Source organism: Pseudorasbora parva, chromosome 16 (assembly GCF_024679245.1).
Source record: "Pseudorasbora parva isolate DD20220531a chromosome 16, ASM2467924v1, whole genome shotgun sequence".
Taxonomy (NCBI): Eukaryota; Metazoa; Chordata; class Actinopteri; order Cypriniformes; family Gobionidae; genus Pseudorasbora; species Pseudorasbora parva.
Window position 1 is genome coordinate 2,474,121 of NC_090187.1, and position 26,964 is coordinate 2,501,084.

Sequence of the window (26,964 nt, forward strand, 5' to 3'; positions counted from 1 at the left end):
CTGTATTAATATGCAGTGATAGCTCTTTGAAAAGTGTCAACACTGCTATCACTGTGCACAGAGATATTGGCTCAACCAATGGCGTTAGTATGGGGGCGGGGCTTCCTGTTTGTTTGACCAATGGCAGAGTGTTCTGGAAACCTCAAAGCATTATTTTTGAACTTCCATCTGAGGATCAATGAGCAGACATTACACACCTCGCCTCACAAATGTGTCACTCGGGGAACTGAAGGAATTAACCTCGAGATTTACAGTCAGCTCTTGAACATTAACTGTGAACTGCAGTCTAATAAAAGCAACACAACATGTTTGTGCGCTTGTTGAGTTATGGGAGCGACCCTGGAGGAGGAGAGAAATAATACTTTCTCCAGAAAGTGTGTATCAGAGGCTAAGCTGAGCAAAAGAGAACATCAGGAAGTGTTTATTCAGCCGGCCGATGTGTGTGTGTCCGAGACGGGTCCTTAATGCTCTTCATCACGTGTGGAATGAGCTGAAAAACACACTCTTCTTCCTCAGGCGTTACGCTCATCACACATTACAGGTCAGAGGAGATCAGACGACCTTTCCTTTCCTTTCCTTTCCTTTCCTTTCCTTTCCTTTCCTTTCCTTTCCTTTCCTTTCCTTTCCTTTCCTTTCCTTTCCTTTCCTTTTCTTTCCTTTCCTTTCCGTTTCCTCTTTTCCTTTCCTTTCCTTTCCTTTCCTTTCCTTTCCTTTCCTTTCCTTTCCTTTCCTTTCCTTTCCTTTCCTTTCCTTTCCTTTCCTTTCCTTTCCTTTCCTTTCCTTTCCTTTCCTTTCCTTTCCTTTCCTTTCCGTTTCCTCTTTTCCTCTTTTCCTCTTTTCCTTTCCTTTCCTTTCCTTTCCTTTCCTTTCCTTTCCTTTCCTTTCCTTTCCTTTCCTTTCCTTTTCCTCCTTTCCTTTCCTTTCCTTTCCTTTCCTTTCCTTTCCTTTCCTTTCCTTTCCTTTCCTTTCCTTTCCCTTCCTTTCCTTTCCGTTTCCTCTTTTCCTCCTTTCCTTTCCTTTCCTTTCCTTTCCTTTCCTTTCCTTTCCTTTCCTTTCCTTTCCTTTCCTTTCCTTTCCTTTCCTTTCCTTTCCTTTCCTTTCCGTTTCCTCTTTTCCTCTTTTCCTTTCCTTTCCTTTCCTTTCCTTTCCTTTCCTTTCCTTTCCTTTCCTTTCCTTTCCTTTCTTTCCTTTCCCTTTCATTTTCCTTCCTTTCCTTTCCTTTCCTTTCCTTTCCTTTCCTTTCCTTTCCTTTCCTTTCCTTTCCTTTCCTTTCCTTTCCTTTCCGTTTCCTCTTTTCCTTTCATTTCCTTTCCTTTCCTTTCCTTTCCTTTCCTTTCCTTTCCTTTCCTTTCCTTTCCTTTCCTTTCCTTTCCTTTCCTTTCCTTTCCTTTCCTTTCCTTTCTTTCCTTTCCTTTTCCTTTCCTTTCCTTCTTTTATTTAAACTTTTTATGTTCACTCATTCGAGGTATTCACATTCAATATTTTTTAATTATTTATTCATTATATTGTTCAAAGGTGAGAGAAACGGCACGTATTATGAGTATGTAATGCAATAAACTATTTCATGTTTTTAAACAATTGCTTTTTGTGATTGAACTAGACCAGATGTGGAAACATGAGAGATACATAGACAAAGCAACATATGGCAGAAATCTCTTGTATTGGAATGATTCAGTAGAACAAAAAACTGAAACACAAACAGAAGGAGCTGCATCAAAGCCACTAAGCAAGTCAGATGTGTGGGCGAAATCTTCTTTCTTCTGGGATAAGCACATGCTGTGTGTGTGCTCAGAAACATTCGGCACAGGAAATCCACAAATTATCAGAATTATTCATAAACACAATCGGCTTTCTCAAACCATCAAATTGTGTCAGATTCCCATTGTGTGAAACAGCAGCTCTGTTAATGGTTATATTTGAAACAAGGATCACAAATGTGGAAATATGAAGGCAGAGAAGCGTCTGCAGCCTGTGGACTCACGGGTTCAGTGCTGCGGTAATGAACACTGTTGGCATTTTAGCTGCGGGGCCAAACACGAACAAATAATGGCCATGTCATTTTCCTTTTCTTTAGGTCTAATGTTGTGTTTCATATGCAGTTAAATCAGCAACGATGGCATTATTCAGCAAATGCGTCTGGGAAAAGAACAGAAGAAAGAAAGAAGGGCTGCAACAGCTTGTTAATGCAATTGATCATTAATGATGAAAGTGCATTATAAACATTTCATGATCAATTCATTGTTTTTTGCATTCTGACAGTCGTTTAGCAGAGAGAGGAGAGAGAGAGAGAGAGAGAGAGAGAGAGAGAGAGAGAGAGAGAGAGAGAGAGAGAGAGAGAGAGAGAGAGAGAGAGAGAGAGAGAGAGATGCAGCAGAAATAAAAGTCAAACATGTAAGTTGTTCAAACCCGGGCAGCACTTTGTGCTAACGCTTCATAACTAAATGCTTCAGAGAAGGTCATGCGGATATAGTTTCATGTTGAGGGCTTGGTTGTGTTGCTCAGTTCGGTCGAGTGGTTTTTTACCGGGGCATAACTTACATTTTGCGAGCATTTCCACTTTGCAAAACATTTTAACAGCAAGCGAGACACGGCAAGCACTTTATAGAGCATGTGCATGCCAGTCAAATAAAGGAGCATGGAGAAATGGAGCACGCTCATTTTTAATCACAAATATACCCTTTGACTTCAAATTTAAGGTCAAATGAACTCTGATTGGTTTAGCTGGTTTAAATTGGTCTCCCAGACTGACCAGTCCAAAGCCAGCCAACATGCCAGCCTGGGAAACCCACTGAGACCAGCAAACCAAGCTGGTCTTTTGAGCAAGACAAACCATTTGGAGTGGATTTACGGATGAATCCAAAAATTATACACTTATAAACTTCCATTTAAAAGATTTGGGATGGTAAGAATCTTTTATGTTTTTGAAAGAGGTCTCTTCTGCTCAGCAAGGCTGCATTTATTTAATCAAAAGACAATAAATTCAGTAATATTGTGAAATATTATTCCAATTTTAAATATCCGTTCTGTATGTGAATATATAGTAAAGAGTAATTTATTCCTGTGATCAAAGCTGAATTTATCATCATTATTCCAGTCTTCTAACCTGACGTGGTCATACTCAGCTCTAGTCAGAATATGAGTCTGAAACTGCTCCATTGGGCTGTGATTATGAGGCGTGTTTCAACCCAACCAGGAACGACCTCAATTGGATAGACCTTGCCAAAATAACAAACATTTTACCCCCCAAACACCATTTTTTCCCGGAGAACCTCCCGAGAAGCTATTGTTTAGGGCTAGTAGTTGGCGAATTTTGTTGTAAAAACTTGGCAACCCCTTCTGCACACGCGCTGGAATAAATTATCTTTGCCGGTGTTGTAAAAAAAGGAAAAGAATTTAATGATACACAGAGCACTTACCCAATATGATCATCATTACTGAGAGAAATAGTGAAGGTGATGCAGATACAAACAAGCTCTCCGTTTAGGATTCGAGTAAATATAACCCAAGCCCCTTTGATGACGTGATGATTACGTTACTGTTGATCATCTGTCCGTCATCGGCTAAAGCCCGTCCTGATGATCTCATTGGTCAGCTTCTGTTGATCATCTGTCCGTCATCGGCTAAAGCCCGCCCTGATGATCTCATTGGTCCGAACAGTTTCTGTTCAGAGATAATTACTCCTCTATGGAGCGAGGCCAGACCGAACTGCCCGACCTAAAAATGTTGTGGGCGGGGCTAAATTCAGCTGGCATCCAGGCTACCAGTCTTCAGAGTCACATGATCCTTCACTAATCATTCTCAAATGAGGATCTGATGATCAACACACATTTAGGATTATTATCAGTGTTGAAAACAAACATATGTTTGTGGAACACGACACATTTCTTTTTACATGATTCTTTCATAAATAGGAATTTGTAAAGAACATTTATTTGAAATTGAAATATTTTGTAACAATAAAAATCCTTAGTACACTGTAAAAAAAAATGTGTTTGGTTTTTGTTGGTTTAACTTAAAAAAGTAAGTAACCTGGTTGCCTTAAAATTTTGAGTTTATTGAAATTGTTGAAAGAGTTGATACAATGAAGGAAATTAATTTAATAAATAGAAATTCAAAATATTGTTGTATCTGAACCACATAAAAAAAATGATAAATCATGAAAATAGCACAATTTGGCATGTTTCACTGCGTCATCAGAAATAAAACACACACAATAATACCCAATATGCTTACAAAATCTCTTAATAATATTTTAATAAAGGTTGTCGATTCTCAAAAAATGCTCATTGTATTAACTCAAAATTTTAATTTCAATGAACTCAAAATTTTAAGGTAACCAGGTAACTTTTTTCTAAATATTTTTTTACAGTGTAGACATACATTTAAAAAAATAAATAAAATCTCACTACATCTTAAAAAATGATAGACACACACACACACACACACACACACACACACACACACACACACACACACACACACACACACACACACACACACATACTATTCTCCTCCTTCTGTTAGTCTGTAGTCTTTTCCCCATTATTCTCACATCAGGACAGGTCAACGAATGTGTTCAGCTCAAGCTGGGTCAGAGGAAGGGTCTGTGCCCGTTTAATTCAACCTAATGCAATTATGTCCCGGCTTTTTGATTACATGCCGTGAGGAGGCATTTGGATCCAGAGCACAAATCGTTTGTTTAACCTTTCAAAGCTGTCCGTTTGACTCGCTTTCTACTTTATGACCGAATCAGTCAGTGTGTGTGTGCGACTCCAGCCACGCCTCAGATGAACTGCGGACAGCCTCACACTCAATTACACTAAATTACAGCACATTAGCATCAGTCAAAGATACACAACATTACGCCTGTGTGTGCGCGTGGAGGCGTTCACGCATGCGCGCGTCAGCTCCGCTCATGCACGCTAATGTGAAATGCACGTTCAGCTGTTTATGCATGTGCATTAATGTGTTTTCTCTAGTGACAGACACTGTTTATGTGCTTTTTTGCGCATGAGAGATTTTAGTCAGTGTGGGCGAATCAGAGAAAGGCCAGAGCAAAGCTAACACATCTATTTATAGACCATATTCAGTATCACGCAGAGTTACAAATTAAATATAAGCCTTTTATCTGATAAGTCTCTGTGCGGCTTAAAGATTGTGTGCTGTCAAAGCAGAGCTGATAATCAGTTAATGGCAGAACAAGCACACAAACCAAGTAAAGTGTATCGGCACCTTAAATAGGTTATGCATGTTAACTCACTTTTTTCGAGTTGATAGTATTCCAGTGATAAGGGCTCGACATATAGGCTGTATATTGTCACATTTTTACTCATCGTCCTCCGGAGTTAATTACCCAGAGAACGATAAAAATCACCGGCCCGTAACTGCACAACACACACCAAACGCTCAGGCGACTGTCAAATCAAAATCTCATTATTATAAGCAGCAGGACATGTTTAATAATTAGTCGGGTAATCATATGCCGACAAAGTTCAATGACCTCGGCAACGAAGGGAAATATGGTACAATCGTGACATTTGAACCCTGTTTGCCACTTAAAGTTCATCCTAAATGAGTGTTTTATTCGACTACCACATTAAATAAATCAAATGTTAAACTGCGTCTTTGTTTGGCAGTTTAATTATGATTTAACTATGTGTCTCCCTGTCGCTTGCATATTGTTTGGTTTAAATATTGATGAGTACAAATCATGTGGACCATAGACCACTGCATAATAATTGTACACTGTGCATATTTATTATGCTATTATTAGTACATTTACCAGTTCCAAACCACATATCAATCGTATTAATATTTATTTTATTCTTTTTGACCCTGCTGAAGCATTTTACATCCAATGCTCATGCCTTATGTTTGCGATTTCTGTACCATTGCATCCTTCTCAACAGCATTTCATAATTTCTGACGTTTCAGTGCGAGTTAAATCTGAACATAAGGCATTTTTCTCTCCCAGCCCTCGTTTATAATTAAACATCAAGGATTATATACAAAATTAATAGTAATTATTGTGATTAATAGTTTGGAATTATTAATGTGCTTGGAAAAATATATGATCATAATATCAGATTGCACGATAATTATGCACACACTGTAGTCCACAAACTGCCTCTTAGTATTTTTACTGCCTTTGTGCATGAAATAAAATGCCAAGCAATACACTGTCTGGAGATATGATTTTATTTAAAAATGCATGTTTTTGTACATTATTTAGTGTGTGTGTGTGTGTGTGTGTGTGTGTGTGTGTGTGTGTGTGGTTTATGAGGACACAAATTTGTATAACTACATGGGTATTACACTGGTATTACTCTATAAATGTGGTTTATGAGGACATATCAAATGTCCTCATAATTCAAATGGCCTTAAAAACATACTAAATTATGTTTTTTTGAGAAAGTAAAAATGCTGAATGTTTCCTGTGATGGGTAGGTTTAGGGGCAGTGTGTGTGTGATGGTTAGGTTTAGGGGTAGGGGCAGTGTAAGGGGATAGATAAATACGGTTTGTGTGTGTGTGTGTGTGTGTGTGTGTGTGTGTGTGTGTGTGCAAACACGCACGAGCACCACACCCGTTGTAATTGCCACCGTTAATGCAATAGGTGCAGATAAGATGCTTTGGCAATTATTTTGGACTATGTGTTTGATCGCAACAATCAAGTTTGCATACAAACAAGCATTACTCACCGGGAGAATTTACCAACAGCCGCTGCTACCGCATGATTTCTCCCGTGGATTTCATCTACCGGGTGAAGAGTTTACAATCTTCCAGCAGTATGTTTGCCCGCTGTCTGAGCATCAATGGATGGCTTTCCAGTCCCATGAGAAACTCTACAGAGACCGTCTGAATACCAAACGCCAGCGCGAGAGGAACTTTGTTTGCTCGGGTGATCCGGTAAAGTGGATAACGCTAGCTAAGCTATTACATGGGATATTCTTTAAGAACGGAGTTTTTTCAGCGGTAAACCACAGCGGTAGGCCTTTTGGACTACAATGTTTGAAATATGTGTTGAGAGTTTTGAAAAAATTCCCGGCGATTCAAACATATCCTGAGGATTTAACATTGGCCGCAACAGCTGACTGGATCCGCGAACAGCTGCGCCACCTGCAGGAAAACGTCTTGCCCTCTCTGCGGACAGGAGCAACCCACCGCCGGCAAAACGATCAGGTGAGCCGGAACAAACTTGCATATTTGTGGCAGCATAGAAGATCTAAAGCGATCCAAATCATCTTAAACAACAGTAAATATCCTGACACTCCTCCCTGTTCTACCGACATTACAGCTATACAAATTTATTATGATAATAAATGTCAAAATCAGAGACGTGTTGAGGATTTTTCATCACCACCCTGGCATTTAAATGTGCCACCGTTGGAGCCCACTTTTTTCCCTGAAACAACGCATTTCACAAATAAGGAAGTAGAGACTGTTTTAAGTAACCTTCCTAATAATAAAGCCAGTGGTAAGGATGGTGTGACATATGAGACTTTTAAAACTATGCAGTCATGTCAGATTTTAACAACTGTCTTTAATGTCTGTTTGGAAAATAAGAGAGTACCAGATTCATGGAAAGGAGCACTAATACATCGTATTCCAAAAAAAGACAACATCCCTGATGATCCATCGACATGGAGGGATATATCCCTCCTCCCTACCATCTATAAGGTGTTCATGAAATGCATACTAGCCAGAGTTCTCCCCTGGTTGGTGGAAACTGACATCCTATCCACCAAGCAAAAGGCATACATCAATAGGCAAGGTATGAATGAGCATGTGTTCTGCCTAAAAACAGGGATAGATGACTTTAAGCATGAGTCGTGTAAACTGTACTCAGTCTTTCTAGACTTTAAAGATGCATTTGGAACTTTATCTCACACTGTCATGATCAGCTCATTGGAGGAAATACAGCTTCCTCAACTGTTCATTGACATAGTGAAGGATGTATATAGAGGTTCCTTTATTGAAGTAATCTGCGGAGAACAGCTCACTCGCCCAACACCACTTCAGATAGGCATTAAAACAGGCTGCCCTTGGAGTGCAATTAACTTTATAATTGCCACCAACCAATGGTTAAAGTGGATGTGTCAATGTGCCCCCCCTGACGTGATTTCACCGATCCCAGTCCAAGGCTATGCAGATGACGTCCAGATCGCCTCCAGAGACGAGAGCGTTATTAAAAACATGCTGGCTAGGACCGATTCTTTCCTGACATGGTCAGGCCTGGAGATTAAGGACACAAAATGTGCTGTTCTGTATGAGAGGAGGAGTGGAGGGAACAGGTGGTATCGCTCAAAAACTGATAAATGTCCAGAGTTCACCGTGGCAACTAAACCAATACGTGTATACTCTCTTCACGAGACATACACTTATCTTGGACACAAAATTAATATTGCAGGAGAATGCAAAGAGCAGGTAAACATCATCTGGTCTGGGTTTGTTTCCAGGCTGGACTTGATAGATAAATGTCCATTGCCTCTGACCATGAAGCTAGAGGCTATTAGACAGGTGGCGCTGTCTAAAGTACAACATCTGTTCTCCAATGTCCACATCCAGCAGAAAGTGCTGAGGGACATGAACAGTAAGACAGTGAGTGTGGTGCGGAAGTGGTTTGGACTCAACACACACAGCACCCGTGATGTTATTTTTCATCCTCAATGGGAAGGAGGGTTGGGAGCACCAAACGTGATCTGGATTTACACCAGCATGCGGATTTCCCATCTTCTGAACATGCTGAATAATGATGACAGAGACGTGAGGCAGCTGGCTCGATCTTCCCTGTTCCTGGACCTAAGGAGGCGTAAGGTGCCGTTGGCCAGAGACTCAGAGCCTCATTTCCTGGGATTCAAAAGGAAACCCAGTGGGAAACTGGACACCCATTCAGCTGGCTTTGGTGTGTGGTCAGACTGGCCGGACCTGAATGATCTCTGTGTCCGAGCTGGAGTAGCACTGGAGTGGGTGCGGTCTGACTCTGGGACTGTGAGGATCTCAGAGGATATCATCTGTGACCCCCTGGTCCATGTTAAGGCAACAGCCACATATGGTGGCCACAGCTATCCGCTAACATCTACAGGAGCCCGGAGAACTCTCCTGGACTTACACCAACATCACCAGAAACAACACTGGACTGGCCTGAGACTCCAGGGGAAGCTGGCATGCCTCTCCTGTGCTGATCACTCTGTCTCGCACTCGTTCTTTAAGAACACTGCACTCAGTGAGGACATTGTCACCTTCATAGTAAAGGCAAGATTGCAAGTTCTTCCTACCAGACTTAACCTTTCCATCTGGTTTCCTTTGACCCAGGTCCCTCACTGTCTACATCACACCACCGAACAGATGACTGAGACACTTCCACATATCCTGAATGGCTGTCATGTTTACAAGGGAATGTACATCGCACGCCATGACAGAATAGTGGACCTTATAGTGAAGGACGTATCAAAACATCTCTTACCCTCAGTGAAAATATACAAACACTCTAGCGTAAAAGCATCCATGTTCCAGCATGGTAGTAGTAACTCTGATGCTTTCTCACATCTGTCTGCTAACACACCAGATGTTATTGTGGTTAATGAGGAGCTCAGTGAGGTGTTCATTCTGGAGGTGGCATGCACCTTTGACTCTAGCATGGAGGAAGCCTTTATGACTAAGGTCATTAAATACCAGCCGCTCTTAAACTCCATCTCAGAGATCGGTTATCGAGGCAGACTACTGGTGTTCATATTCGGCAGCTTAGGACACACTCATAGGCTGGTGGTACGAGGCCTTCAGCAACTTGGGATGCCCAAGAAAAGGGCCAAACAGCTAGCGAAGTATTGTGCCCTGTCTGCTATTATAGGCAGCCGCGATATATGGAGGAGACGCTGCTACTTATACCCATAACACCTGAGTGATGAGCTTTTGTGAAGATCTGTGTATGCCACTGGGCCATGATTTTGTACATGCGTTAAACTGCACCTATAATGTTTATGTCCCTGTAAATTAATTCTTTTAAAGTGGACTTAAATAAATTGTTAAAATGTGTGTGTGTGTGTGTGTGTGTGTGTGTGTGTGTGTGTGTGTGTGTGTGTGCGCGTGTGTATGTGTGCGCGCATATATATGTGCATTTTTTTACACTGTATAAAATAATCAAGGGCTTTTTTCCTAAAAAATGTGTTTGATTTCATATAAGGCACAGAAAACAAGGCGTTGGCTTGTGCTTGCATATGCATTACTGCATCAATTATTAGATTAAATAAATAAATAATTAATTTGTTAATTACATGTTAGCTAATGTTGTTATAAAGTGTTATCGATCATGTCATAGCACGGGTGAGTTGCTGAAAGGGCCAGGATTATCTGGTAACGTTGGCAGGACGCGTCCCTGTCGAGCCAAGCCTTTCCTCATGCGTGGTCCTCTAAAGGAGCTCTGTCCTCGGGACTCGTGCGGGAAAGTTTTCCTCCGCGTCTGCTCAGCAGGCTGGATGTGTTCAGATAAACAAATAATGAGCATCTCTCTCCATCATGACTCCAAAAGTTATTTAATTAAGCTATGAAACAGCAGCCGCTTTGAATTATTGAGCTGCAGCTAAACCCGAGCGCAATCTGTGCGCTGGACTAGTTTTTGAAGTAGTAAGCAGGAGGTTTACATGGATTCCTCCTCCATTCGTTACCAGCTTCTCCACAATCTGTGGCCACGGTGGCATCAAGAAGTCCTGCTGGTTTTGATGAGGAAAAGAGAGAAATCGTGTTTGTTGCTGCTGATTCGACTTGTAAAGGATCTGGCCTAGTGCAGTTTAGTATATTACAGACAATTATCTTGGGCGGTAAAGTCTGAGGCCATAGTAAAAATTAGTGTTTTATTTTATTACAAATGATACCATCAGCATAGTCATTTGAATTGGGAAGTTTGAGGATGTTTTGCATTTCCTCGGCTTTCAGGATGTGTTTGGTTTTTGTCTCTTTATTGCTTTAATGAGAAGGATTTTACGCTTCAATGGAAGAAAGAACATCTGACGGCCTGTGCAAAGGAGTCGCACGTTGGCTTCCATCTGCAGAATAATTCTTAATCAAATTTAATATCTTAATAATATATTTTTATTCTTAATTCGTTTTACCTAATTACATTTATTTGTGTATTTTTCAGAAACCACAAGTATTTTTCAAGTGTCTGTATTTTCATTTTGGGAAACTATTTTACTTCACTACATCCCAGATCATAATATTGTACATTATATTGTTCCCTAAAACATGTCATTCCTGGAGAAATCATTGTTTCACAAATAGCACTGAACATTTCAATCAGATTGATCCATTTGCAGCTCTTCCTGATTCACTATTGGATAGAATAAATACTTTAGGCTATACTTTGAAGGGGTCCTATTATGCCCCTTTTTGCAAGATGTAAAATAAGTATGTGATGTCCCTAGAGTGTGTATGTGAGGGGTGGGTGGATTGTGTGTCCCTTTAAATGCAAATGAGCCTTTAAGAAGAGGGTGAGCTTCAAGACATCATGCTCAGGCATACCGCCAACAACAAAACAGGACAATCTCACACACTGGGAATTATAATTAAGAAAGCATCCCTGAAAACAGGCTGAGACGATGATAGCTTTAGCCACATTAGCCGTACAGACGGCCATCGAGCTCTTTCAGAAGGCCAATTTGGAAGGACTCAACATGTAACGTGTGATACTTTGTCTGGATGTGAAGTTTGTGCTCAAGATGTTAATATTGACCCACTGATCAGAATCAACCTTTTAGAAAACCCCGCACTGAAAAGCCCCTTGTTTGTGAAGCAGCCCGGTGCAAAAAAAATGATTAGTGCATACTTTAGCTTTTTTTCTTCTTTTTTTTTTTTTTTTTTTTGTGGAGTATAAATACCTTATATAATGAAGCATTTTGTTTTGATTACATTAGAATGAGCCGTTTCTATCTACACAAAGCGGTTCTCCTAACAGTGAAGGCATTCTGTGCTACCATGTTTCTACAGTGGCCCTAAAGGGACAAACCTCTCTACAGAGTGCTAGTCACTCTCTGCTGTCTCAGACGACGACATCTTTGTCCTGTGACGGCCACCGTAGCTTCTCTATGTGCTTCGAAAGGGAGGGGTTAGTGCTTTCCTGAGAAAAGTAGACGTTGAATCCTTAGAGAGTCAAAATACAGTTACATATTAGAGACTTATTTAAGAGATACTAAGACTTAGTGTAGAAAAATGTTCTGCCAATGGGGCGAGAAAAATAATCTTGTTTCTGATTGAAATCTTGTTTCTTGCTTCTGTCCCAAACAGAAATACGATTATTTGTCCTACCCTACTGGCAGATCATTTTACTTGTTTTAAGCAAAAACTCACTTTATTTAGAATTGTTTCCCCAGAAAACAAGAAAAAATATCTTATGTCGCTTTTACTTATCTAGCAAATTCATCTTGATTTAAGATTTTTTTAAATATATTTAAACTAGACAAAGACAAAAATACTAAGTAAGAAGAGCATTTTTTGCAGTGCTGTGTGAGATTTGACTGTACTCGTTCAGCAGCCTCTGTATGATAGTCTGTGGTTTATGATGGTCTATGATAGTAGCTCTTATTTCATCAGTTAACCCTAATTCTGGCCCTTCTTTGAGCGCCACCATGCATCCTAACTCCCCAATCTCTACCTTCGTCCCACTCCTCTTCCTTGTCCTGGTCCTCATCTTCCTCTCCCTCATTGCTCTAGTTTGTTCCTTCTGAGATCATCCCAAAAAGGCCCTCGTTTACTGCATATGGTAACGTGAATGAAAGAACATCAACACCTGAACAGTTCCTAGACGGGAATCAGCTGTGATTTATATATTTGCAGAACTTCAATCCGTAGTTTCTCAGTAACAATGGAATAAAATAGCGAGGATATATATTTGTGTTTCAGTTCACCATATGAAGAGCTGTTCACTTTGACTTTAGCTTAGCTTTAGAACACCGTGGGACCCACTTTATATTAGGTGGCCTTAACTACTATGTACTAACATTTTAATTAATCATTTGATGCAACGTATTTATTGTGTACATACATGTTTTTACATTATACTTACATTTAAAAAAAATACCTGCATGTAATTACGTCTGTAATTCAATTCTGTAGTTACATTTGTAATTACACACTTCTCTTACACCTAACCCTACCCTTAAACTGACCCACACCTTTGCTGATAATAAGCTGGGATACGGGTAGAGTAAGGGACCTGTACCACACCTGTCCCTAACTCTACCCGTATCCCACCTCAATATCAGCAAAGGATTTTTGCAATACAGTTTGAATACAGTAAGTACATTGTACTTAAGGCCACCTAATATAAAGTGGGGCCACACAGGGTTATCTGTTCTGACATACATCGTTATAGCACTGGTAAATTTGACAGTAAAAATTCATTCACAGCTTGTGTGTGAAAGAAGTTTTAAATCTGTGTTAACTATATGCATTTTGTGTCAAAGCAACAAAACGTGTTAATTGAATAGCCCACACATACAGATGTTGTTCTAACTGTGTTTAAGACATTTGTTAAAAGTATTGACACAATTATCATAGCCATTGTACATTAAAAATCACCTGTGAATGAGTGCCTATAATTTTACTGAAGTAATATTTTAATAGGTTATAAATACTTTATATGCTCCAGCAGTGCTTTGACACACAACTGGAACAGTTTTTAATCCAAAGTTTCTCTACTAATTCCTGAAAAACACCTGAATCAGCTCATCCGAGCGCAGAGGAACATCTGCTTAATAAAATCAAGTATAAACGATTAGGCTTGGATCCAATATTAGCAGTGTGCGAGTCTGGCAGGAGGAGGATTTGGCACCCTTCACATGCTGGACAAATTATTCAAAGAGAGCTGTATTGTCAACAAATAAACTATCCTTTTAAATAAACCTTGCGTACAGATTTCCACATGCACAGGCAGACGGACAGGCATTGTGCTGGTGTCATCTCGTCTTCAGTGGAGGAAACATCTGTCCCTCTGAGTCTGCCTGACACCTGCTCTTGCTGTGCCAGTGGAGCACCTGCACATGCTCAGTCAACATCTGGCTCAGGTGTGCTCTTCCGATGGGAACTGACACCTGTCTCTGTCTGATTGCTAATGTACGGAGCTCTGTGAACCTATTAGACACGACGCAGAAATGATTTCCTCGTTCAGACAGTGATTTTTACCGTGCAATTTTAATTACATTGAAAACGATACTTGGACTTCCCTTTGCAGCGTCCGCCAACATCCTGAATGGTTTTGTTGCTTTTTGTTTTGGTTGCTAAGCAATGTGGTGGCCTTGGAAAAAAAAGAAGTGCGTTTGATTGTATCGAATGGGCACTTGTAGTGTAGGCCTAGTCAAATCATAAGTATTTATTATATATATTTATATTATATTATTTATTATATATTTTAAGTTAAGTGCACTGAAAAAAAAAAAAAAAAAAAAAAACAAACTTCTATTTGTATCTTACTTAGTATTTGTGTCTTGTTTCCAGTCCAAATATATACACATTCTTAAATAAAGATGCATTTACTAGATATATACGTAAAATGACATATTGTCTTGTTTTCAGAATTTTTTTATTTTCTTACCCCATTGGCATTTAACATTTAATAATAGGGGCATCCAAGTTATTTTAAATATTTGACCATTTTAAGAAAGTTATAAACACTTGTCTGTTCTACTAATTTCAATTGACTTGTGAAAACTGGTTAAAAAAAATCAAAATTATTTGACTTATAGCAACTTTTTTTTTTTTTTTACAGTAACACAAATAGTTACTTTCCCTGGTAACAAGTTACTTTTATTATAGAGTAATTGTGAGTAACTATAACTAATTACTTTTTTTTAAGTAACGTTCCCAACACTGCAAATAATGTAGCTCGTTTTACTCGCTTGTTTTTTATTTTATTTTTAGAAAACAAGACCTCTTAATATCTTATGTCGTGTTATCTTGTCTAGTAAATGCATCTTGATTTAAGCCTGATTTCCACATACATATAATAACATGTTTACCATAATTTTATGGCAAATAACAATAATTATGGAAATAATTAGTTGTTTTTATCATATTGTCTACTATATGTATTTGCTTGGTCAGTGTCGTTGTAGGTTTTGGTTTGTTTGCCGTTCTGTCTGAAATAACTTAAATCATTTGGTGGAGTGATATGGAGCTGTTATGCCGTCAAAACCTGCTGGAACTACTTTAGTATAAAATAACACCTTTATCAACCAATCAGATTCGAGCATTCAGCAGCCCTGTAGGCTAAATGTTCATAATCTGTGTAAGTGGTGACCGTTCGAGGGTCAGTGATCGGTCAGCCTCAGACACAACATGTTGTGATTGTCCTCATTCGTAGAGTTAGACTTTCAGTCTGAGCTTTACTTCTAAGATTTGATTGCTAACAGCAAATGTCAGCACAAGAGTTAAAAATACATAACACATCAAGCCATGCCTTTTTATTTGAACCAACACATAGCTCTTACGTAACTCGCCTTTTCCCGTTGTACAGCTCTGCGATTTGCCTCTTTACACTGTTAGTTCTGCAGGATGCTTGCCCACGTTAGCCGAGCAATTGTGCTTCCTGACGTGAATTTTGATGCCCTTGCCAGCACACTCAGAATAATTGCCCATGAATCAACTCCCATCTGTCCAATTTGGTCTCCGTGGCTCTGGCCTTGTCTTCGGGTCCGTCCGTCTGTCATTGAGACGCTGAGGGATTCAGCAAGGCAGGTGAACAAATGAGAGGATTGTTCTCTCCAAAAGCGATGTCATTATATATTCTCTCCTATTCCTTCAGAGTTAATTTGCATGAACTAGAATATTCCGAGGAAATGATGAACATTATCCCGTCCGAACAATGACATAGCTATAGCACACGCAGCAGGAGTTCTTTCACGGGAGGCCTTCATCAGACCCATATTATATGATTAGAGGCTTGAAGAAGTCTTACCTGGAAACCACCATATAATCTAGTACCATTAGAAACTCATTACCAGCATTCAGTCTGTCATTTTAATACCCTAAAAGGCTTCTCTCCAGGAAAGGGAGGAGATGCTTGCTAAATGTCACCAGTGATAGATGAGCAACAAGGTGATATTAAATGACTGAGCATCTATCATGCAGTCCTGAAGCATTAGGCGCAACGTTCTCTTGTCTTTTTTTACTTTGTTTTGTGCAACAGAAGAGGCGCTTGCAGATTCGGAAACACAAGGGTGTTTGTCTAAGTGGAGAGACGCGTAACATTCGCTAATCATTAACATACCATTACGTCTTGTTATCTGCTGTGGGAATGCGGCTGGACCTGTTTGTGTCATGGGTGTGGAATTCAGAATCATTTGAGTGAATATAATGAAGTATTTTAATGGCATTGAGTGTGTGGGTGAAATACGACATTGTTTTGATCAGAGTGGTTTTGCATATGTCTTTTTGTCCTGATCCTCTGCTCCTGTATTTTTCTCTGCACATCCTCTGACAGTCTCATTTCCATACTTTGGTACCGCAGTCATTTACTGGCGAGAGAATTAGAGCTCAGGTTTGCTCAGCACCGCTGATTGTGCTGCAGGAATTGCTCATTTGGGACTCTGCTAATATATAGTACATTATAACAATACCGTACATCAGTTTAACCATGGTTAAATTAAAGTTTTGATGTACAGTAAATTGGGCTGGGTGATGTATTGAATTACAATTTGATTTGTTGAGCATTGTTTCAATTGTGCTGAAAGTCCCCCCAAAAAAAGTAATAGCAACATGATTTTCCATTACTTTAACTAGTCAAAATAACCGATTTCAGCGTTGAAAGGGAAAGTTGAAATTCTATCACCAATGTTCTGACAAAGGTGGCCGAGATCTTCTTGGTTACAAACATTCTTCCAAATATCTTCCTTTGTGTTCAGCAGAACAAAGAAATGTGTACATGTTTGGAACAAATTGAGCGTGACTAAACAATGGTGGGATTTTACATTTTAAGTGAAATATCTCTTTAAAGCTCCACTGTTTGATATTTCCCCCTATCTAGCGGTGTAAAGGTTTATGACCATCCAGTGAATAATAGTTTCTGTTTCTCTCAATTCTGATCCTACGGTGGCCGGTTTAGTCCAAGATTAACATGTTAATCCCCCTCTTCACATTCAACACGGTGCCATCGAGTGTTAAACCGCGAAAGGCGAAGCTTGAATTTACGGGTATGTCCCTCTTTGGCTACTGTACTTTCAAGATGGAGGGGCAACATGGCGACCGGCATTCGAACCACTCACTCGTATGTATTTTCAATGGCATATTATAAACTTACATTGCAACATTACAATTACAAAATTGCAACATTTTTATGAATGATTAATTGATTTGTTTGTTCATTCAACCATTCAAATTAATTATTCGTTCATAAACAAAGATTAGCTGCATCCAGATATACCTACATCCATACTATATAGTAGGAGAAAAAACATTATGTTAGCCAAGTAGTATGTCCAAATTCATAGTATTCATAAAAGTAGGTGAAATGCAACTGGATAATCTACTACTTAGAGTAGTAGGTCATATATATATATATATATATATATATATATATATATATATATATATATATATATATATATATATATATATATATATATATATATATATATATATATATATATATATATATATATATATATATATATATAATGATACTTTTGTAATGGTCACAAAGGAATTTTCAAACCAAATGTATTATCTACTATACAGTATGTGATTTAAGATGCAACTGATTCTTTCACGAATGAAGCAAAATATTTCCTTTATGTTTTCCCGACCAATTTGTTCACAAACACTGACTCATTCAGAAACTAAATAACATTGCAGTGTGATGTTTCGAGACACAATGTTTGGTTCTGCTTGGGCTTTGTTTGGAACTGTAACAAGAATAAGCAAGAACTGAACTGTAAGTTTCTCAATATTCATTTGGTAAGAACTGGTGTATAGTATGAAAGCATTCGTGTTGTTTGCGTGAATTAGAACATGTCTGCCGTTTGGCTGATTAGAAACAGCGATCTTGCTTGTGTGATATCGCTTATTTCAGGATAAATTAATGAGGATTTTGATGTCAATTTAAGGTAAAGCTGTATACTTGAGGTAACAATTAAGGGTGCAGTTCTCACTAGGAACTAGTTGCTTATGATCATGCCTATAACTAGGATATTGGCTGTCTATTAGTACTTAAAAAGCACATAATAATACCTTATTCTGCATAACCATATTCTACATCCCTTAATCATACCCGATACCTAAATTTAAAAGCCATACTAACTATTGACTACATACTATTAATAGACTACATACTATTAATAAGCAGATATTAGACGTTTATTGAGGCAAAAGTCATAGTTAATGGTGAGATTTTGACCCTTAGCTAAAATGTGACCCAATAATCAATATTGTTGTTGTGTACATTGGTATCAGACATAGTGATGATTTGGTATGAGAATCAAGCACAGAGGAGTTTGTAGGAGTACAATAGATAAACATTAGCAGCCTCATAATGTTCAGAAAAAAAGGGGAAAAAACCTGGGCATGAAATTGCCATTACTAGAGCGATATGAGTAAGCTGTCAATGAAGCCACACAGTGCTCGTGTTTTTCATGAATATACGGTACATTTGCGGTATCTCTCTGTGCTTGTGTGCATTGTTCACAGAAGTATGACACCCTAATCTCCACCAGCCCCTCTCTGTGTAATAAGTATCTTTAGCTCTGTGATTGCCTTCGGTAAGAGATTCAGATCAGGCGTGTCTAATGACGAACAGGTAATGCGCCATTGTGTTTTAAGAGGATGACATGACTCTGCTATCTGCAGCTGCAAAAATGAGTATGGGGAAATGAAATCAGCAGAATGACTTTAGTAAAGCCTCATGAGTCATTCCAGCAGAAAGGAGAATGAGATTTACTGAAATGAGTAGTCAGTAGCCGGTCAAACGAGTCAAAGAATTCCTGCTGCCTTGAGCTGCGCTTATGTGTCAGTTCACCCTGCGGTCTCAGTGGCTTTTTCAATACACCCACAGTCTACATGAATAAGAAGAGATCGAAATTAAATAACACATGTAAACCGATTAGGCATAACATTATGACCACTGTCAGGTGACGTGAATAATGCTGATTGTCTCTTCATCACAGCACCTGTTAGTGGGTGGGATATATTAGGCAGCAAGTGAACAAGTTGATGTGTTAGAAACAGGAAAAATGGGCAAGTGTAAGGATTTGAGCGCGTTTGACAAGGGCCAAATTGTGATGGCTAGACGACTGGGTCAGAGCATCTCCAAAACTGCAGCTCTTGTGGGCTGTTCCCGGTCTGCAGTGGTCAGTATCTATCAAAAGTGCTCCAAGGAAGGAACAGTGGAGAACCGGCCACAGGGTCATGGGCGGCCAAGGCTCATTGATGCACGTGGGGAGCGAAGGCTGGCCTGTGTGGTCCGATCAAACAGACGAGCTACTGGAGCTCAAACTGCTCCAGAAGTTAATGCTGGTTCTGATAGAAAGCTGTCAGAATACACAGAGCATCTCAGTTTGTTGCGTATGGGGCGGCATAGCCGCTGACCAGTCAGGGTGCCCATGCTGACCCCTGACCCCACCAAAAGCACCAACAGTGGCACATGAGCATTACATTTTCTTTAACATCACGTGGATGGCCGGGTGTGTGTGCGTGGCTTACCTGGGGAACACATGGCCCCAGGTGCACTATGGGAAGAAGGCGAGCCGGCGGAGGCAGTGTGATGCTTTGGCCAATGTTCTGCTGGGAAACCTTGGGTCCTCCATCCATGTGGATGTTACTTTGACACGCTCCACCTACCTAAGCATTGCTGAGACCATGTTCAGCCTTTCATGGAAACGGTATTCTGGTGGCTGTGGCTCTTCCAGCAGGATAATGCTCCTGACACAAAGCACAAATGGTTCAGGAATGGTTTGAGGAGCACAACATCCAGTTTGAGGCATTGACTCGGCCTCCAAATTCCCCATATCTCAATCAATCGAGCATCTGTGGGATGAGCTGAACCTTCCTGTTTTTAGACAATCTACATGAACCACTGAGCCACTGCCGCCCCCCAAAAAATAGGAAAGTGGTCATAATATTATGGCTGGTGTATTCACAGTACTCATAATAGAGTAGTCAAAAACTTCCTGTGAGATTCTGAAGTGTGCATATAATGGACACTTTACTATCCCATGAGGCAACGGGAGAGGATTTGCAAATGACTAATGGCGAAACTAATACAGGTAGGTCTACATTCACATGAATGTAGAATGTCCAGATTACATTCGTACTACACACACTAATACTATAGAGAACATACCTTTTAGAAGCCATGAAGAAATTACTTAGTCAAGTAATGTACCTCACGAACCTTCTTCAAGGGCCGGTTCCGTGTTTTTTTTTTCTAGGCTTGGTTGTGTTTATGGGGCGCAGTATAACATGTCTTAATACTTCTTTTTGTTTTAAACACCGTATTTTTCTTCTATTCTCCCTTTATTCCACACTGCTGTCTCCACTGTCCTTTGAACGGCTCGTTTGCTTCCTGCTTCTATGAAGCTCATCCCTCTGAAAAACGCAATGGTCTTAGATCGCTTAGTGGCCAAATGTAGTTTCCTGTATTTTTATTGGCTAAAGGGCCAAGCACAGGTTGTCCTGGAAACGCCACCCCCCTTCCCATTACGGGCAGAAGTCACATCTGCAGAGACTAGCAAGGGTTTATGATGTCACTAACCCAGGAAGCAGCTTGTTGTAGTCCAAACCGGCCATTTTTGTAGGCAATAAACTGCCATAACTTTAAAAGACAACATCTCCGTTTGCTTTGAACTTTCAGCGCTGTAGCTTTGCAGATATTGTTTATGCTCAAGCAGCGACATTACACACTAACTAAAGTTAGAAAAAAATTGAAATTGCATGCAACCGGCCCTTTAAGAGAGCAGGCGGCTTCAGACACAGCTAGAGCCTAGACTATAGCTTTAAGAGACAGTAGGCTATCACACAATCAATGGAAAGTTTTTTTTTTCTTCTAATACCCAGGCTCAGATGAAATCTTCTTCTTATACATTTCATCCAATGAATCTTTTTAGAAAAATTTGGGGATGCATGTAAAATGTGTCAAAAAACGGAACAGAGAACTACATTCTGGCAGCTGAAAGCCTTATATGGTCCAAAATATTTCATCTGCAGAAAACTTTAAGAGCTTTGGACTCCTGCCCGAATATATCATGAAATACATTGAATATTACAAAGAAGCCCTGAATATTACAATTTCAGACCCTGCTTCGCAACCCATTTTACTCTCTGTAATTCCACATCCAGGCAAACAGGATATTGAATGGGGAAGAAAATGAAGTATGAGACTTGATTTTTTTCCCCCATTGAGAATTGATTGGTTTCATGAAAAGTGGTCTCTGTTTGACAGATGGTTGGATGTGAGAGGTTGAAGATTAAGAGGGCCTCGATGATGTCAGCCGAAAAGAAAAATGGTTTCAGAGGACACTGCCAGAAACATTTGTTTTCTTTGTATACCGCCACAATAAGACCAGGAATGTGTCTTAGAAAAGTAAATGGCTTCTACAGTATGCAACTGAAATATTGAAACGGAGCTGTGATGTGTAATTGCCTCATTTTTCAAAATGTTATTCAGTCGGTGCGCTGCTTCCAATTAAGTGTAATTTTAAATGTGTAATGTACACTTGTGTATCAGAAGGATCCGAGCTTTGCATAGGAGGAGGTCTGTGCCGGCTCTGTCATTAATCACGGTGGGACACTCCTCCGTTGTGTGCAGTCGTGTTGCATGCTCTGCAGCGGTGTCGTGATGTTGTGTTGTTTTATTCGCGCAGTGTACCGTGTTCCCCAGAGATCTCTGGCCCGACCGCCTCCCACACTGCTGTTTATAGAATCACTCCAATTTACAACTCGTACACCGACTGGCCACAGCGGCCAACAAGCTCACTTGCTGTCTAACGCACATGTGCCTTCTCCGTGTTTCACGAGTGTGTGAAGTAGATGGATTGAGAGTTTGTGTGATAGAGTAATGCTCTTCTGTTTGACCTTATTTATACCTCCGAATGCTATCAACAATGAATATTTTAACCAAGATTAATTTAGAATATGGAGCTTGTATTGGATGCAATCAATGCAATAATTGATAAGTGCCTGGTGCTAGTGTTCATCATTGAGCAGTGCCGTCTCCACAGCTTTACTGCCTGCTACACTTCCACTGTCCTGCTCACAATGTCATTATTTTTAGTTACACAAACACATATGCTTGCCATGCCCAGCATGATTGAATATATGACTTAGAAATCTAAAAGCCTTAGAGTATGTAAAATGCTGCTCTTATTGACATAGATTTTTATATATGCTTTTTACATACACAGCCAGGCACAGCCAGGGGTTTTGATTATTTTCACAAAATGTCATGGCCCCCAGAATATTTTGTTGTATGAATATCTGAATATGCAAAGAAAGACCAGAATCTCTGCTTTTGAACAAACAAAAAAAAGCTTAATGCATTCTCTTTTTTTAATCAACGCTAAAAGTAAGTTTCATTTTAAAAAAAACGATATTTTGAGCATAAAGTTGAGAAAATCCCATTTTGATTCAGAGCGATGATCAAACACAGATGGAGTAGATGGAGTCCATCAACACCCCCAAAGCTTCGCAGTCCTGTAGCTTGTCCACGTCACATTAGGCAGTTTTGATTTATATGCTGTTTAAATGTAGTGTTGCCAAAAGTACCGACCACAATACCAAATTGCTTTCAAATACTCCCGCTTTCAAAACACTTTCAAACCCTTCCGTGCGTTGATCATTGTAGCCAATCACAGGCACATCCGTGAGCACAATGACCAGCCTGATAACGCCCCGTACCTTATCAGTGAAAACATGGAAAACAGTGTTTATTATTCCAAAGTGTCCTTTTTTTTTTTTACATTTCAGTACCAATTTGGTATCGCGGTCTGTATTTTTGACAACACCAGTTTAATATTGATGATTGCATTATATTTACATATGCATCTGACTATTTTTGATATTAGTTGTTTCTGCTTCTTCTTCACATGTGTTTTGATCAGGAGATTTTCAGAAGATAGTGCCCCTACCATATAACAGTGAAAACATGGAAAGCCAGAAAACGTTGTCAATAGCGGGAAAGCGTTTTCGCGCAAATTAACTAATTTTCTATTTCTATTTTGTTAACAATAACAATGATCCGATGAGAAGTTGTAATAGCCTGAATGATTAGTTGCACAAATTAAGTCATATGAAATCATTAGACCTAAACCTATACTAACTATGAAGTCCAGTGACAAGAAGCCTCAATAACTACAAGACAGAATCAATTAAAAACCACAGCCAATCAGAAGAGCATGTGGGCGGAGTCTCTCTGTAAGTCTCACGATAAACATGTCCTGATTTTTCCGGATTAGACGAGTTCCAAAATCCAAAAAAAAAAACACACACTGATTATATTCATGACTATATTAGGACTTCATATGGATGTTTACGAGTTGTCGTGAGTGTGTGTGAGCGGCTCATTACTCGTGTGTTTCGGCGAGGTGCAGGTAACAACAGCTGGGGCTTCAAGCTTGAATTGCTCAGATGATAGATAAATCCCTTTTGTACATATGAATAATGAAGTTATTTTTATCATTTTTAATTTTTTTAAATAAGTAATCACACTAAATTAGCATGTTAAATTGACAGCACTAATAGTATGCTTTGTAATAAGCCCAGATCTCTCTATGAGCTAGATCTGCTGTCAGACAATTTATTGTGAAGTATAACATTATCATCAACCAAGCCAGTGTGATAAAAATAGCAAGAAGGACAAAACTGTGATGTGAAAAGCTTTTAACATATTACAGTGAATTCACAAATATCTCTACAAAATAAAAAGAGATGAATGGCAGTACAGTATGGTGACAGTGCTAACGGAGGGCAGAGTGCACAGAAACAGACGTTACACACACTACCAGACTGCATTTGCAGTCGCTAATGAGGTTTCAAGATTCGGAAGGCTTTTTAAAAGTTGTCACCTTTAATAAGGTCTGGCAGTCACCATGTGTATGTTAAGGGGTCTGTGTAGCCTGGGCTGCGGAGGGAGGAACTGATAAATAAATAAAGAAAAGAATGCATTAATAATGGAAGAGTAACAGGAGAGCCTCTGGCATCAAACAGCCACATCCACCTTTGAAAACCACACCCTCTCTGAACGAGGCACTGATTAACGGCCGTCTGCTGGCTGGCTTTTGCGCTTGATTCGGAGAACTCGTTTCTCCAATATATTGCACAGTGAAGAAAGAGACCGTCCAGGCGCCAAAGCCCTGCGGCAGTGTGCTCGTCTTGGGGGTTTCTTACAAAAAAGAGGGTCATCTTGTTCAGTTATCGTGCTGAAAAAGATTTTATCTTTTCTCAATGTCTCTGACAGAGCAAACGCACTCGTGCTATCAGATCTTCAGCGTGTTGAAGGCTCTCGCTAGCTAATTGGTTGCTCTTGAGATTTGAGATGAATTATGTGATACCGTTTGTACGTTTGAATGTCGATGGACAAAAGCAGTCGGCGAGAGGACAATGCAGCCCTGATTGTGGCGTTTTCTTGTGCTGCCGTTTTGCTCTGCATCTTGCCATTTTCTTCATGCTTCATGCTTCTTCATCAACACACTACATTCGCATTACTTCAACCACAATGACATGGGCATCCTCAACACAAGCCATTAATGTGAGTGATTCTCATTCACAGTGGAGAGCAGTCGAGTACACTCACTTGCCATGTATTGCAAAATAAACAATTATTAGCCCTGAAAAAAGAAACAGACACTTTTGGACACATAAAACTGCCAGAATGTCATTAAATTATGCAAATGATGCTTTTCTCTGAACTATCTTCACTTTTCAGAGTCATGTTTGCGGTGACTTTTAATCAGCTGGTGGATTTTAGTGGATTTATGAAGCCGCTTCTCCTCAAGTTCACACAGAGGTGTAGCTCATTATCATTCCACTAACGTTTGACAACCGGTGTTACATTCCCTTACTTTACATTAACAATTTATGGGTGTTTCTCCAACTCTTTTTATGTCCCAGGGGTTGATTTTTATTGAAACTAACAGATCCATATGTCGGCAGTGTGTGTACACAACCACCCTATAATGGTAAATATTCACCCAGTCTTAAATATCTATAAATCATAAGCAGCGTTTTAGAATAAGCTTTTTGCCGATTCTAGTGTGAATCGATTTTTGATCGAGTGTGACATCACAAGTGCTTAGGCCCCACCCATGACTGCTGACAGAGTCTGCACTATTAGCATAGACCCCGCCCTGAGTGAGTTGTACACAAGCGGGTAATCTAGCGCTCGGAAAGCGTTCCACCCATAGCGGCGGCCATTGCTAACCAAGCCATCACCTGCTGTTAGCATCCCATTAACTCCCATTCATTTTTGCGTCACTTTGACAGCGAATAACTTTACATCTGAGGCATTTACTCCATTTGTCCATTGTTTATTTCTTAAGAAACACGACAATGCATAAAAGGCTCCGTTACCTTGTATCTTACACTATCGCCCCGCAGAAGCTGTTTTTGTAAAAATAGGCTAACGATTGCGTCATATCCAATGCGACATAACCAACCCGACTCTTTCGCACAGTTGAGAAATTACTGTATAGACCTGAGGAGACGCTGGCAGGCAATCTTTACTGTCTATGAGGCAGTCGGGGGGACGTGGAGACATAAAGTCTGATAAAGTCAAGGGGGAAGAATAGGGAGAAGCCCAGAGTGAGCCAAATGTAACGGGAGAAAATATTTAAACAACGTGATTCAGATTTCACTTTCCACAACTACTAGAAGACCTCCAGCTGTCAGACAGGAGGCTCACGTCACATCTACGTCGTCAAGCTCAGTCTGAGCCGGCGCAGTTCGCTCCGCCATCAGGAAGTGAGTGCGTCTAATTGACTTCATTTTCGGCCGTTGAAGTCAATGGGATCGCTCTGTCCATTTCTTTTACTGTCTTTGGTTGTACACAGTCCGCCATGTTTATCTCCTCGCCAGAGCATTCAAGAAAGATATTCTTATATTAAAGCTTTATCGAGCGCCGTGAGCGATTTTCTGTTTTTCTCTTGTTGCTTTGTTTTTTCTTTTGTTGTTTGATGATGTGAAAGAGAGCTGAGTTTAATACTCATGGGATTCTCCGTCTGACACACAGCTTTTGTGTGTGTGTGTGTGTGTGTGTGTGTGTGTGTGTGTGTGTGTGTGTGTGTGTGTGTGTGTGTGTGTGTGCTCTTAGAAAACCATAAATCAGAAGTTTAAACTGATATAGCTTTAAAATGCATACAGATCAAAACTGCAATGTCACATGAGTGAGCGTGATAGAGATGATCATCAAAACCAAACCGATGTTTTAGTTTTTGTCAGAGTATCAGAGACATGAGCTGTGCAGGCCCCGCCCTCTTCTGGTTAGGGGGCGGAGCAGCAGCTAATTTGCATTTAAAGATACATTTATAAAAACTGTCTATTACATGTTTACATTTTTTTTTAAAGAAAAAAGAAAGTAAGTTCTTAAATATAATGTTAAATTATATTTATTGTTCATCATTTTCCAATTGAGTAGCATTTTTTTGATGATCAATGATATTTTTTAATACTGTGTTTTATAATTCAGATTAGGCTGTTTACATTGCATTAGCTAAAGGAGTTGTGCATCCCACGTATAGTCAAGCGTGTAAAAAAACAAAATATATATATAAATATATATAAATATATATTTTGAGACGTTATGGAAGTGACACTGTGTTGGGGGAAATAAGACAAAGGAGTAGTGAGCTTTAAGAGTCTCTTATATAAGATTAAATCAAAATAGATTTTAAGGATGTCCTAAATGTCCAAATACCTCCTGGGACCACTGCATGAGTCAAAAAAATTGGACATTACATAAACTGTGTGCTACTTGATTCAGCTTGATTTCCATT

General features: G+C 39.7%; 2 protein-coding genes across 2 annotated transcripts in view; one reads left to right on the forward strand and one right to left on the reverse strand.

Annotated features, from left to right (window-relative positions):
- Positions 1-26,964, forward strand: part of si:cabz01090165.1 (uncharacterized protein LOC100333421 homolog) — a 217,706-nt gene that overhangs the window by 63,930 nt on the left and 126,812 nt on the right. The window lies entirely within an intron of this gene.
- Positions 553-1,200, reverse strand: LOC137043768 (histone-lysine N-methyltransferase, H3 lysine-79 specific-like). The gene has a single exon (XM_067420183.1). The coding sequence runs from the start codon at positions 1,198-1,200 to the stop codon at positions 553-555; it is 648 nt and encodes a 215-aa protein (XP_067276284.1).

Excerpts from the sequence above, each read along its gene's own strand:
- LOC137043768 (XM_067420183.1), bottom strand. The coding sequence starts at position 1,200 with ATGAAAGGGAAAGGAAAGAAAGGAAAGGAAAGGAAAGGAAAGGAAAGG.